The sequence below is a fragment of the Erithacus rubecula genome (assembly GCF_903797595.1).
Source record: "Erithacus rubecula genome assembly, chromosome: 1".
Lineage (NCBI taxonomy): Eukaryota > Metazoa > Chordata > Aves > Passeriformes > Muscicapidae > Erithacus > Erithacus rubecula.
In genome coordinates, this window is record NC_136658.1 from 76,589,515 (window position 1) to 76,605,717 (window position 16,203).

General features: G+C 37.2%; 1 protein-coding gene across 5 annotated transcripts in view; it reads right to left on the minus strand.

Moving 5' to 3' along the window:
* CDK8 (cyclin dependent kinase 8) overlaps positions 1–16,203 on the minus strand; it is a 71,034-nt gene that overhangs the window by 46,420 nt on the left and 8,411 nt on the right. For all 5 annotated transcript variants that reach the window (XM_079317231.1, XM_079317229.1, XM_079317232.1 and 2 more), the window contains exon 2: positions 2,161–2,236. In XM_079317231.1, coding sequence (XP_079173357.1) covers positions 2,161–2,236 — 76 coding nt within the window. The remainder of the gene's footprint in view (positions 1–2,160; positions 2,237–16,203) is intronic.

The window sequence follows — 16,203 nt, forward strand, 5'->3', positions numbered from 1 at the left end:
GTTTCACTGGGATTTATATCAAACTACATTCTTCCCAGATTATCACAGAGTAGAACATACAAGCCTCAGCTCTCCAGAGAGCCTGAAATGGATACAGCTCATATGCAAACCAAATCATCCTAGTTCCTCTTAACATCACCACACTCTTCAAATGCATTAACTTGGGTAGTCCAGAACACACTGTAACAAAGCCTGGCATGCAGTCTTGACTTCTAAAGTACAACAACAATTAATTTATTAGTTATATTACAGATGACAGGCACAATACTGCTGGTTAACTCAGTAGCATTCTCATAAATGCTACATATACTCACATCATCAATATAAAAAGTATGATTATTATCATCCATTTGATTCATTACCATAGGAGGTTAATTTTGGTCCTTTTACAAGATTAGTTGATAGAAGAGTGGAAAAAATCTATTTAACAGAATTAAAATAAATAACACCACTTTGGGGGAAAAAATTCTCATGCTCACTTCAAACAGCAACATCAAAAGAATGGCAAGAAACAAATTCAAACCCAGACGTGCATGGTGAATTATTAATTCAACTGCAGGAAAATTCAACCACAGCAGTAGAAGTCACAAGCCCAGAAGGATAACCAGAAGCAAAATCAATTATAGCTCAAGAAATACTGCTTCAGGTTTCTCTTTCTGTCCCTATTACCTGCTAATGGGCTCCACACCCTCCTGGTTCTCAATACCTGCTTTCTTGGCATCTTTGCTATTTGCACTGTGCTTCCTCCTTCCCTCACCAACCCTGTCCTACTTGGGCCCCGAGTTGTACTGCTGCTCTCTTCCAAAGGCACATGCTGCAGCAGCTCAGAGCAGAGAGCACCTCTGCTGCTCATTCCTTTTCCATCAATGCTGGGGACCTTGCTGCCCAAGAGGAATGAGGCCAAATCCTTCCTGCCTGTCAGCCACATTAATGATTCTCAGAACGCACAGAAATCGAGTTAGAGTCATACACAGAGCACCAGCCAGGTGCTAACACCTAACACCAGCCAGGCTTCTCCTGCCAAGTTCAAGCAGAACAAACTCTTCAAATCGTCTTGGGTAAATCACTGCAGAAGGACAACAACTTATCCCAAATCACTCTGAAATGATAGCTGACATTTCCTAAAAGCATTCAGCCTGAGTCACAATATTTGGAAAACTGGTGCCCAAGTAGTTGGAAGTAACAAAATTTAAGACCCTATTTTCTGCTCCTTTAGTTCAGAGTGGATGTCTACAATAGCAGAGGGCTCAGCTTTCACCATCGGCCAAAAAGAACATCTCCTAAAGAATATTCTTTGTGCTTCTTTTTCATCTCAGTTCAACAGTTAATGCTTTTGATATCACTAAGTCAACCAGAATTTGACTAAGTGGGAAAGCCTAGTACTCACTTCAGTCAATGAAAATGAAATTTAGGGCCAAGTTTTACACACTCAAGGAATATGGACTGAAAATAAACTATTCCCTTCCCACACACACCCTTAAATTATGTGCATTTCCTTTTAGTAAGTAATTTGATTTGAAACGTTTAAAGAACAACAAACCCAAGCAGCAGTAAAACATAAGAACATACAACAAGTAAGATTCACAATACTGGTTTTTCCACCTTTTCTTCACAAGCTTCACACAAACTGTAACTAGACTACATTATTCATCAGTTTCTAACAATATGAAATATACAAACATAAACCTGAAAAACTGAAGAAAAGTTTTGAATAGCATTCATGGCTGCATTACAGCCTTCAAGGCAACAAGTCTCAGTCTAGTTTGTAATCTTCACTTATATTTGTTTAAATGTTTTAATCATTGTAAACCAGTAAGAACTAATTTATTTAGGGAAAGAACTGAAGAACAATATTAAAAGTCAGACCAAATGTGTAATTTAAGTCACTAAAGCCAATCACGTTTTTAAACTAATGTGTTTAAATATAACCTGCCCTGAGGCAGGCAGTGAATTTCAACTTAAAAACACTGTCAATTTTAGACAGCAAATGTAACAGGTACATAAAATCTTACATGTTTGTACTTACTTTATACCCCAATGATAAAAATATAGCACCCATAGTAGAATAATACATAGTAGAATAAGCAGACAAAACCCAGCATGCATGCAAATGAATACTTTTAGTAAGTGTGTTTGCTAGTAGAAAGAACTGTCACTTACTGCTATTTCTCTGCATGCAGACATGGAAATTCCAGTACCTTCTATCTGCTTTAAAGCGTAATCTTTATCATCTTTTCTGTGGAGAGAAAAAAAAAAGTTTCGTTTATTTTTTTTTAAGTTGTACCATGAATTCAAAGTGAGCTCTTCAGTACCATTCAGAGATCAGTTTCTAATTAATACAAATTATGCAAATTATTTTCTTTTCATTCTTTACTAGTTAAATATCTGGATATCCAGCTAAACCACAAGTTAACCACACCACCTTGATAAAGTTAAAATACAAGTCTGCTCTCATTACATTGAGATTATTTAAAATGAGAAACACTTGCTCCATTTCTTAATTCATTAAAAAGAAAACAAAGCAAACAATTAGCACATACTAGAAATAAATCTAGTTAGATCTTTATCTCACATAAACATGTTTCTCTAGGACACAGTAAGTCTCACTCATATTTTAATCAACTGTTGAGCAGCCTAGAACTAATGCCACATTAACACATCTTTTCTTGCCCCTAGGTACCAAACTCCACTTAAACTTTTGTTCTTACCAAGGTAACAAAAGTACCAAGATTAATAAAATAAAAATCCACCAGATATCTGAAGAATCCAGAAGTAGATTCCAGTGGAAGATGTCCCTGTCCCTAAAAGGGGAGCTAGAACCTGGATGACCCTGAAGGCCCCTTCCAATCCAAACCATTTGATGGTTTGAGTCTATGGAGTTTGCTCAGCTTCAAACATACATAACACAAGCAATACTGTGACCTCCCTGTACTTCAATCAGTATGTACCTTAGAGTCATTTATTTAAAGTGCAAGCCTGTTAGTAACTCCAGCTACCAGAAGCAAAATCAGGAACAGATACACTGCAGCAAAAGAACATAGTGAACTCTAGGTTATTCTCAGGCTCAGAGACTCAAAGCTTTTAAAGAGATGGAGTGCTTGTCCTTCCCACTTGTGGGCAGGCATCCACAGTACTCCTGGGGGGGGGCATGACACTTAACAGTATTGCCTTCAATATTTGGGGCACTTGTATAGCCTCAAACCTCTAGGTTATGTAAGATGTCTTATTCATTTTTAATGAATCCAGCTTCCACAGCTGTGAAGAGTCACTCTAAAAAAAAAAAAAAATTTAAATTCAACCATCCTTAAGGCAAATAAAAACTAAGCTATAGTTAAGGATTGGGAATAAATGCACTTTTTTCTTCCAGCTCCCACTCTTTGTAAAACTTTGAATTTCTTCATTCCATTATTTATCACCACGTAGGCAAGACAGAAAAAAGTGGGAAACTAATGGACAAAATCTGAACACAGATAATGAGGAGAAAGAACAAATAGGAAGGGAATAAGAGAAGATTTCAGTAAGGGGCCAATTACATGGATGCAGGCAAGATAAAAGACAAGAAAATATACAGCACTTTTTTCACACAAAAAAGGAAAAAAAGAATAGAGAAGGCAGTGATGAAAGGCATTAAGAAGTTTCCATGTGATAAAACCATAAAACTTGCCAGCCTGTAAGAGACAACACTGAGCACAAACTCTTATGGGGTCAAAACAAGATGTTACACCATCGCCCAGAGTACACACCTCTATGCTCAGAAAAAAACAAGTTGCATGAAGCCCAAAACCAAGAAACCATTTTGATTCTAAGCACATAATTGAACTGTGCAACTCATGATGTAAGAATATTACAGGGATCAAAAGCATAAACATATTCAAGATCAAATTACACAACTTGATCTTTTGATGATCTTTGATAATTTGATTTTAAGATCAAATTAACACAAACCCATGGTGGATAAGGAAGTTATGGAACACTCCATGAGCTGCTTCTAAGCACAACCCCAAGCTGCTTAACAGCAAAGAGATTTTCAATGCTGCTGATAGAAAAAAAGGGGAATTTTCTCAGGTGAAATTGTTTTATCCTTTATCTGCCTTAGCTAGCATTGGTTGGCTATCCAACTGGAACTCAATAGAAATACGAAGCAAAACAAATTGGACTACAGGTTATTCTTATCACCCTACATGCTCACCTACTTGGTTTTGAGGTGTTTGGAGAGATCTCTACTTCAAGAGAAGCGCTACAACACAGCTGTTACTGTTATGTGCATTACCACTGACAGAACAGGGAACAATAATAGGTCAGCCTGAAGGTTCTTCTCATTGCCCTGTTGCTTATCTATTTAGATATCAAGGTATTTGAAGGACATGTCAGTTGTAACACGAGGTACTACTATAAATCTGGTGATACTACAAACACTTCTGGTAGCACTGTCTACAATAAAGCTTGCCATACATTTAAGATGGTAGAATTATTTTTAATTGATCAAATTTTTGCCAAATTAAATCTGGACTAAAATTTTCCGTACCAGATGGCAGACCTTCTCTGGAAGTTTTAGGGGAAAAAAACCCTCAGCTGTTTCCTAGATCAAAATTGGAAGAACACTCTTTCAGCTGTGTATGTTAACTCTTTCACAATCAGGGCTTTAATACTGATATTCGACAGGGTGGCTTAAAAAACACAGCATTTGGTGTCCTCAAAGCAATGGGTGAAGTTTCTGAAAATTAATCTTCTCACATTAAAGCCAATCTTGCTCTGCCCTTACAGTGACCCAGGGCTGAGGGGAATGAACTGTTCCCTTGCTTTGCTCTGTCCAGGTGCTGCATGTGAGAACTCAGACCAAGTGGCCTCTGCTGGATCCTCAGCCTACCCACACAGTCTAGAAGAAATATAAGCACAGCAAAAAGAAGGAAAATAAGTTTAGGGATAAAGCACATTTTTTAGCTCCATGCTAGACTCTCCTCCATAATGAGCCAAACAAAAAAAAACCAAAAAAAAAACAACCAAAGACTTTCAGGACTTAAATTCTCTGAATAGTGCTGGCACCGTTGAGATATAAAGTAATAAACCAATTCCTACCCCATTCCTAACGTGTTCTATGCTCAGGCTGCTAAAACAGCATGATTACCCCACTACACCACAAATACCAGCTTTTCCATTTACAGGAATAGGAATATACTTTTACCTTTAAGTCAAGTGATATTTTCATTGCAAAACCTAATGTAATTCTTTGGGAATTGGGGGAATACTTTTTAAAGGGAGTGGGAGGGCCAAACACAATGACCAAGCTTATTTTACAAAACTTGAGACTATATTTTGCCAATAGTCTATTTAGAATCACAATGCAGCCTAAGGCTCCTCCCTGATTTTGGATATGGGCAACTTCCTTCTCTGAAGAAAGAGGGATGTTTGAAGAGACATTCAAAGACAAATAAAAAAAAAAAAGCAGTAAGTAAAAAGGAAAAAAAAGGGGGGAAAAGACCTGTTTATAAACATCTTCCACAGCCAACCGTGAGTAACAAAATGGGTCACTTTGCAGGCTGCAAATTTTAAGGCCACAGTGAGACTCAATTCAACTAAATTTCTTCCTTCTAACAGAGAGTTCATGTTGGGAAAATCTGTTCTCTTTCCCTGCTGCCTGGAATTAAACATTAAGTAACTTCAGTATCTCATCCATCTACCAGAAAAGCTGGTCAATCTGCAAACTCATTTTCATACTAATTTATTCTTACTTTCCTGCACTTGAGCAGACTGGTATCTTGAACCCTGTGGTGCAGCAAGAATAAGAAAACTCACGTTGTACACTGCTGCTGACAACAGCAGCACTTATTGTAGTCATGAGCAAACTACATAACCTTGTGAAAAATCCTCAGAGGGACAACACTAACATCGGGCACAAACTTGAAAAAATACCGCTTCCAGCAGATTTTAATGACAGCAACAAAGAAAACACCTACTAAATTGCCATTAAAAAGTATTAAAGGCGTTGCTCTTACAGGTTGAATAAAGTAAACCAAAAAAATTGCCATCTTGTAGAACACAAGTTTTTATTATAATGCTTCTTCTAAGCACTGTAGTTTTTTATTTTCTACTGAATTTGGAAGTACAACAGCATCGTAAGAAATATTTCAGGGTGGAAGGGAACCTAAAAAACATTTCCACATAAGCAAAAGAAAGGAGGCCTATCACATAAAAGGCAGATTTTGAAATACCCAATTTTATTTATCTCACATACCAAAAACTTTGTAGAAATGTATAGACACAACACTACAACATAGCTTTTATTTGGATCATCAAAACAGTTCAAAATTCATCTGACTAATAAATATAGCAGAATAAAATACCAAAATCTTTAAATCAGTGATGATTACTCTAAATTTACATTACAGTTTAAAACCTCAAATTCAAAATTAACTGGTCACAATATAGGAACAGTTCTGTCTATAAAGAAGGAGATGTAAAATTTGACTGCAGTTAAACATTTGAGGGAAACAGGCACTGAAGTTTTCAACTACCAATGTAACTGTAAATGCAGTATCTCTTCTACAGCAAACTCTAAGGAATCTCTTAAATGTTTATGCCTCTTATCCCCTAACAAATAAATAAATCCTGATAATGAAAGATGATAAGCCTACTAATCAAACACTTGCGGGATTTTTTCTACATGTTAAATTATGAAAATCAAGCACAACAGCAAAGCGCAACATTTAAGAGTCTTGGCATTTAGTTCTGTGGCATCATCCCCTGCCTCTTCACCCAAGTCACAGCAGTGGTAATTTTTAGTTTTGTTTTTAAATAAATTTAAATCACCCTAGTCGTACAAGAGATCCAATGAAATCTACACGAAGTAGTAATTTAGTTCTTGGAAAGCATATAAATGCACAAATACAGTTTTTGAAACAAAGATTTAATACATCTATACTAAATGCCCATCACAGCAAACATTTAAATACACATCATAGAAAGAGAAGATTTTCTTGAACATGCAGTAAAATGAGGGCAGACCTGGTACCCAATCAAATGACAATTTGTGAAAATAAAATTACCTGTTTCTTCCAACACCACATTAATGCCAAATAACCTTGCCAGAATAAATTATTTACATGAGGAGTTCTATTTATTTTGCATTTTGTACCTATTAACTACCAACCCAGTATGCTGGAGAACCAAGAGGCAAAGGACATAAGAGGCTCAGGTCCTCAGTGCCTTATTGACATTGCTTTTCACATCACAGTACACTTTCACAACTACACATTCCCAACACTAGTGGCACAGTCCTGGTGAAAATAGAGGAAAACCAAATTAGGGACGATGTCAACAAAACCAAATTAGGGATGAAGTCAAACTCAAGATCATGTGACCAGGTGGGCTACATTCAAGGGTGCTTAACAGCACTGGCAAATGTCACTGCAAAGCCACTCTGTCATCTGCAAAAGGTCACAGTGCACAGTGGCAGATTCCTGATGATTAGAAAAGGGCAAATATCGGGACCCTCTCTGAGAAGGGCAAAAAGGTTCAGTGATATTATAGGCAAACCAGCCTAATCTCAGCCCATGAAAAGGTTATGCAGCAAACCCTCCTCGGAAGCTATTTTCAGGCCACAAAGGAAAATAAATGACTGCGAATAAATAGGAAGGATTTTCTGAGGATAAATTGTGCCTCTTCAACCTGAGTGTTCCATGCAATGAGAGGAACAGTTCTATGGATAGCTGAAAAAGCACTGGACGTTACCTTGATCTTAGCACAGCTTGTGACATGATCTCATCACACAAGCAGAGCCAAATGAGAGAGCCTGAAGAGCAAGTGGCTGCATGGAACTGAGCTGCTGATGTTAATCTTTGACAAGCACATAAACTGCCTTCATAACTGAAGAATGAAGTAAAATTTAAATTTACTAAGGGCTATCGTCACAACAGCTGAGAATGAGAAAAAAGTTTCAAACTGTAAAAACATTTAAATGTATGGAACCCAGCAGTTATCACTGCATACACTTCAATGCACAATGCTGAGTAGATATAACTCTGCAGAATGAGATATAACAGTTTTGTGAGGATAGAAGGTAACAGTCAAATAGCAAAAATTATGTGCATCAGCAGAAAATAAATTGTATAGAAAAAGATGGATAGTAGCTACTGGGTACAACAGCTGAGAAGTCACACTATAAGCACCTGACTTCCCAGAAACACACTTAAGTCAAAACTTTTGTTGAACCAATTAGCACACACAGTAAATCTCATCACAGACCCTGTACCTTCAGGTAATCCTAAAATAAAGAATAAAATCTTATAAATCATTCTCTCAAAAATATCTGAGCTAACAATGATGCAATGATAACTGCTTTGTCTTCTTGTAATTTCCTTTTTACAAAATCTTCTGGTTTTCATATATCAAAATGTTTTCAAATTATGTTGACAAAAAAACTGAGAAATACCAAGATGTGTTGCACAATGGCTTGCTTTGAGTCAATTGTCTGCTGCTGAAACAACCCCATCCTCATCCACACACTCTCCTTTGTGTTAGAGACCGGGCACTCATTTTCTTATGGAGATGAGCTTGTTCAGGGCTTGTTCAGAAAGTATTTCCAATTTTTTCTCTGCTATGCTTTCTGCCCCATTAGTATGGTGAAGTGGCCTGCTGAGAGCTCAGATGAACCCCAGAATTATCTAAAATCAAAAACTAGACATAGCAGAAGTACAGCAGTTCCTGTCCATATTTAAGATGAAGTTAGTTATCTACTGGTTATCTTCTAACCAGTACTGTATTTCCCCATCAGCTGGATGCAGTACATCTAAATTTGCCAGGAGGCCACAGCTAAGTGCAACAACACCCCCTGCAGAAGTAATTATGATCACTGGAAAAACACACCATAGCTAAAGCCGCATATTTTTCAAAATACAGAAACAGTATGAACTAAAATTATGTTCTTCTCTTATAAAGGTTTAAGAAGGACTTCAAAGTTATTTTACTTCTACTGATGCACATTATGAATACAAATTTCCAAAAATTGATTATTCTACAAATACTTAATTTTACAAGGGCCACTCATGGGTTCTGTCATGTGAGTACATTTCAGTTAAACTGGCAAAAATAAGTTGGACCAAACCACATCAGAGGATAAACATTAGCTCAAATTACTGCTTTTTCATTTGACTGAACTTTAAAACATCTTGAAAATTAACATCCATTAAACTTATAGGAAATAGGTTAACATTATCTTCTCTATTATAAACTGTGTGCTAACCCAACCAAAGCACGACTATTTTTAAAAGTTCAGATTTATTCAAGCTGAGAGTATTTAAATGTATTTACAACCAGCTTAAAGTTTATCCCATCATAAATTCTAGCTTGTTCCTTTCAAGGAAGAAATCTGCCAAAAATGAGATAAAATCCCAGATTTTGTCATGAAAGCCTCTTATGTATTAATATATGAGAAAGGATTATGAATAATACAATCCAGTCAAAAAATCTGTAACTCTGAACAATTTTTTAAGCATTTCAGTTACTAAGAGTAGTTTACAACTCTTCCCTCCTCTACAAAGTTACCTGCAAAGAAAACATGAGAATAAAGGAACATTTCCAGGAAGAAACAGGAATAAAGTGCAGCTGGTATCAGCTAATCTGTAGATAAGAAAAAATGCAGTTCATGATGAAGTGTGACTTCTTACATATTTGTCCTTGCCACTAAAAGCAGCATCTTCTACCCATCTAATACAGATGTCCAGCATCAGGACCTCTTTACAGTGTCACACACTCTCAAGAGTGCTCACTCCCAAAGGGGAGATTTCAGACTGCTTCCCTATTTCTACAGAAATAAATGTTATTTACTTCTTCAACTTCAAATGTGACATACACAAAAAAAAATTAATAAAAATGCATGGAAGAATGCTAAAAATGCATGGAAGCATGTTAAAAACAAACAAAAAGACCCTCGAAACAACCAACCAACAAAACAAAACAAAAAAAACCCAAAAAACCCCCAAAAAAAACAACAAATGGTGATCAAAACTATATGTCTTAATGTAGGTAGTGAAGATCTTGCAAGTTTGTTGGTAAATTCTAGATGAATTAAAAATTTAACTTAGGGTCTAGCAGAAAGATCATATTAAAAATGTAAACACTAAATCTCGCAGAAGAAACAAGTTAGAAGTCTAAGGCAGCATTTCAATAAATTTGCATGGTAAGGGTGGGTTTTTTCCCCTTTTGAAGACATGTCCATGATGCACAGAAAAAGCAGAGGCAAAAACCAGTACATGCAAAAGCAGGGGAAAAAACAGTTTGTGCTTTCCATTGTTGCCATTAGCCCACTGATGCCCTTCCCCATACAGCTTATCCTAAAAGAAAAGTAATGCTTCAGAACGACTGAGTCTTGTTAACACTTTAATATGCAATTTTCAGACAGTATATGATTTTAAAAAGCAAAAAGAAAAACCTTTACAAAATGACAGAAGCATATAAAGTGCACAGTTTTTCACTGAGGCTGGTTTCATGGACTCTGATCTAATTTTACAAGATGTCATGTGAAAATAAAAGCCCTTATTACTCACCACAATGCTAACACAAAGAAATAGTGCAGAGGACAATATATTAACAGAACTGAATTTATTAAAGATCTAGCTAAGGCATCAGTATTTTTTCTATTCCCAAAATCCTTAGGAGGACATGGCAAGATTGCTGGGCCAGAACAGCATGATTATTTTTATCAGATAGCAAGGCTCATGCTGAGAATATTTTCTACTTCAAAATAAATCCTGCAATAATCAGAGCTTTTAGCAGGTAAAGAAAAAGTAATTTCCAAAGCTGGAGGAAAAACCATCAACAGCAAGCCAATAAACACAAGGGCTTCTGAGATGGCTGATGTGGTGAATGGCAATTACTGATTCACTTTTTTCCTTTTGTTCTTAGATTTTTTTTTTTTTTAATTAACAACTTTTTGCCACAACATGTAGTTTGGCAGGAAGTTCAAAGCAACCAAGTAAATTCAATGATGCACTGTACATATGGTTCTTCTGATCTAAGAATTTGTTGTTGTCAAAAGGAAAGTCTTCTCTCAACATCTATGCCTTGCTGCTCCCAGCCAAAAAATCCCCCCCCTTTATGCCAGCTCTGCTCTGTGCCACACTCTTATGACACATTCTGCATTTTCCTAAGAGTTATCTACTTCAAAAAAAGAAGTTAACTAATGTTAATTAAGTAAAGTAACATGAGTTAACTAATTCTGTCAGTTTACAGCAGGGTATGACAAGTATCAAAACCAACATTAATAAACTACGTGGTAAGAGCAAAAGACAGCAAAGGAATGAGTAGAAAGATGGAGATGGAGGAGAAGTAGTAAGATACCACTCACTTCACACCCTTCTTTGCAGTTGTGGTAAAGGAAGTATGGCTGTTCATAATTCAATAAACAAACAAACAAAAAAAAAAAAGCCCAAAAATATCCACCCCCAAGAGGCTAATCTTGCCCCTAGCCCTGCAATTAGCTCCAGCACTAAATTACCAGAGGAGAGAATCCCTGGGATTTGATTATCCTTTCGTCTCTTAATACACAGAACTGTAATTTGACAGCCAGCCTAAAACCTAGGTTTTAAACCCAACTAAAAAGATGATTCCTATGAGATGAGCTGATAGGAAGTAGACCTCTGCCCCAGACTCAAAGCTCCATGGTGCTTTACTAAAGGTCATGGCAGTCTTACCAGTACTTTCATAGGAAACAAAACAAGTGTCTACACAAATTATCTCTAAAGGAAAAGATTGCCATAATTAATCTGCACTTTCCTTCTCTTCTCAGATTGCTCTTAAGACACTTCAGTATTTGTAACACTTCAGAAACTAGAAGCTGCATAAAGAGAGTACAGCATTTCAAAGCATCCATAACAAACTGGACTAAAGCCCACAAGGCTACACTTCAGAAAACCATAATTTAATTGGGTAACTTCTATTTTTGTTCCATTTTACTTCAGTAGTCAAATCTATGACATTATTTGGTTTACATGGAAGAACCAACATAGTTGTTGCTGTAAAGAAAACTTCCCTTTAATGTCTTTAATGACACAACTTTGCCTAAGAGTCACAAACTTAGTACTGCAGGAGCTACAAGTCCACAGGTATTTGCTTATTTATTTGCCCTTAATGGAATTCTGTTTCAAAAATGTATCCAGTCACTGAACAACTGTTTCTTATCTTCTCAAGGACACTCATGATTTTAGAGACTTTGCCTGTCCCTTGCTCTCACAGACAGAAGAGTCCCTGTCCATGGGAATGACTGAAGTTTTCACACAGACACTGCCCCACATTCCTGAGTATTGTTGTTGATTCTATGATGAAGGAATGAGAAGCACATACCATACTGAAAATAAGACTTACAGCAACAATGGCACCGTGATTTATGCTCCACTCCATTGCTAGTAAGTTCTGTGATTCTGCTTTTTAGCAATTGCTTCCATTGAACTGGCACTTTCAATAAAGTGCCATTATAAACTTCACAATTGTTTCATTAAATAACAATCAGCTTGTGTGGGTGTAAAGAAAGAACCATTTTCCCAAATGAATAGCTCCACATCAAGTACAATGTGTTATTGGAAGAATGTGATACTCAGGGTAAAGCCCTCAAGAACAGTCTTTGCCTTCACTAGAGTAACACTATCAGCAAAGCTTCTCCCCAGTTATTTATGACAAGTGATTTCCAAACAAAACTTCTGAGCAGCACAGATTCCAGAGAGATACCACTCACCATTATGTCACATCTCTTAACTTCTCCATCCAGAGAAAGGCCATCTCTAAATTCAGCTTTAGCTTCTGGTAGGAAACTTAATGGAAAGCTTTTTGGAAATATGGTTAAGATTACATCTTCCATTGATGGATTTTAATAGACCTATTAAGTACTGAATGTGTTTTTCTAGTCTATTTTCTCTTCATCCCAGCACCTATCATGGGTCTACTATCTTTGCTTCTGGTTCACCCTACCAATCAGTAATTCGCAATTTTCCAGAAAGTCCTTTTAAAAACTATTCTCACCACTGCCCCTTTCCAGTCCTTCATAACTGGGACAATTTAAAGCACAAGGTTATGCTTTATGGTTAGAAATTTGCCCCTTCCAATGTGCAAAGATATCTTACCTTGACAACTGACTGCTCTTCACTTCATGAACACCTAAATTTGAGACAGATCCCTCAATCACTGTCTTCACTGCCAATCCCTTAAGTTATTTCATAATGTCTACATTCACTTAGCTCATATTTCTTTATTCATCCTTCACAGAAGATGTAATTTTTCAAAGAACACATCCTCACTCCCAAGAGCTTCCTTTATTCTACTATTTCAGCATGTCATACTTTTTAATTGATGGGTTTAGAGTACGTATTCACCTTCACTCACCGAGAGCCCAGCAAAGCTTCAAACACTGTTCCCAGGCAGTTTGCAACATTTCACCGCCTTGGCTCTCTTTTAGCTTTGAGAGGCCATCTCCCATCAGTACCCCTCATATTTTCCTTTTTATTCAAGTGGTACTTCAAGCAGACTTTTTTTTAACCCTGTATAGATTCAGCATGCACCAGGAGCAAAGAACAACCCACGTTTGTCAGACAGCCCTCAGTACTATCAGTTTGAATCTCCTCTTTCACCTTACTGGCCAGGTCCCAAGTTGATTCCCCCTCTGTCCATGCCGACTGTTTCACTAAGGAAGTTTTGTCTTGGCATTCCTACCTGACCAAAAGCACCCACCTAAACTAAAAGCGGCTAACAGGCCACTCATTGCTGTATTCTCTGTTTTGTAGCCTGCTGATCCAACACAGCACAGGCAAACAAGTCAGGCAGATGTAAATGCAGTCCTAATGATATTGTTCCCCCACCCTTACATTCTACCCACAGAACTTTCTGTGTTGCAATAGCTGGTCTTTTTTTAACGCCTTTTGGTATCTGACACTCATCTGGCAGAGTCACATAAGCCTCCAGTTGGGCTTTTATAAAATGGAACTAACAACATTGAATGGCCCTGTTAGCACATTTGCTTGCAAGAGGTTGTTTTGTTCCACCCTGCTTAAATAGGATTGATGTTCACCCAAAAAGAAAGGAGAGATTTTGAAAGCCAAGCTGTTCAAGTAGAAAACGTTAGATAAGATTCAAATTACAGTCAGGGACAAGTTTGCTGCTTTGCTATCTTCAAGTGCCCCCATGTAAAGCTTGCTCCAGTTGCTTTGATTAAGCTCCATACCTTGCACAGAAGTTCTGTGAGAAATCACAGTTGATGAAACCTGAGTCTCTTAGGCTTCATTGTGGGATTATCCAGTTATCTGAACGCAAACTGTAATTGGAAGTACATCTGCAGTTAAGGCTCCCCACTCAGGGGGAAAGGCTATGCCTCTCACAGAAAATGTATCTTGGCCAGAAACACCAAGTGGAATCAAGAGTTTTCTCCAATTCAGATCCTTTTGTGTTTCAAGTTCTCAGCTGCACTTATTTTTCACACAGACAGTAATGAATTGAGTCTTCATTTTCAGAGCAACTCTCAAGTGTCCTTTATTCAAATGTCAACATCTTGTAGGCAAGGTGTTACAAGCACACAGCAGAGCTTTCCCAGAAAAACAGGCAGATTGTTTCAGTGACCTTTAGTTGTGTTCTTGCCTGTTCACAAAACGTGCATTTTTTCAAGGATAATTTTAATTTTTGATGTTTAGGCTAGCATCTGTAGTTAAGAAAATCATTATGTTCTCTCGAACATTTTGTCCTTTAAAAAATATTTGCAGCTTTAATCATGGCTTATACAGTTCTTTTTCTGCAAATTCTAAACTGACTGCACAATATGCTTTGCTATACTACTACTTAACACTCAAGGTTGTTACGATGCTGTTGAATAGAAACTGTTTTTTGAACAGCAGTATCTTCATAGATATAATTTTATAAGCACTCTTTGGCATCCAAATATTACTATGATTAAGTCAGTCTTTCACTAGGATATGCAAAAAAAATTTGTGCAATAGGGCAACATCAGTACAATTCTCCATTAAAAAAAAGAAAAAAAAAGAAAGGCAGATATTAAATGGTCTACCCAGCACCTTTATATATAAGGTACTAAGGACTTCATATACTTCTGTACACAATTCAATATATTTATTCAGAAAATCACAGAACGGTTTGGGCTGGAAGGGACCTTAAAGATCATCTAGTTATTTCCAAATTCAAGCAGTTATCTCCCAAATGGGAAGCCTGAATACATAGAAGTTAGTAATTCATTCACAAGTAGCCAAACAAAAAATTGTGACTATGAATAAAGCTATGGCTGTAATCCCAAATGTGCTATTATGGGGCTTGACAAGGTCTCAAAAACCATTTGTAGAGCCTTGGAGGAGACAAGAGAGAACAGCAGGCTAGCCAGCCAGCACACAAAACCCTCCTGAATGGTTATCAGCCCGCATGTAGCAGTAACACGCAGCATTACTTGCCAAGTCCACAAAGAAAAGGAGGGGGACGGTGGGGGGAGAGGAGCATGAGAGGAACAGCACTGATGGGATGAAGCCTGAAACTTGATTCCCATCAGCTCACACAGCACAGGCTTCTCTACTCAAAACCCAAGACTGCTTTACAGTAGGCTACCAGAAAGCAGCAAAGTATCTTGATGTTCCTGGTTCAGCTTCATCACTTTACTTGAACAAGCTTAAAGAACAATTCCAAGATTTAAATTAAGACAGGAGGATGAACTGATTATCATCATCTACATAAAGTTACAATCTAGAACTGGGTGTTTTATAGTATTGCAAAACTGCTGGCTCTGTTAATAAACAAGCATAAAAGAGAGTCAGTTACATAGTGATGAAACGTAATCTTCATATTCTTACTCAGATGCAAAATGAGAATTCTGAATTTACCCTTCAGAACAGGCCCTCTTGTATTTTAAATGTTTAAGTTCTGACAGCTTCTCTAAGACTCTTCATGGCAGCAGACTTGCAGATTATTACCTCTGTACAATAGATTACTCACCTCACACTAGGAGGCAACCCTAGCTGCAAGTATACTTCCAATCTGAAATTGCATTTAGACAATGGATAATTCCACATTAAAGCAAACACCCTTGGGAAGGAGAACAAATAAATCAGGTTTCATAAATGCCATTGCATTTCTACTGTTCAAGACAAAAGCTGCAAACAGAACTAGCACAGCCTCTGTGAATTTAAGACAGCAGGGCTGCCAAGTCCATCATCAATTTTCCAGTATTTC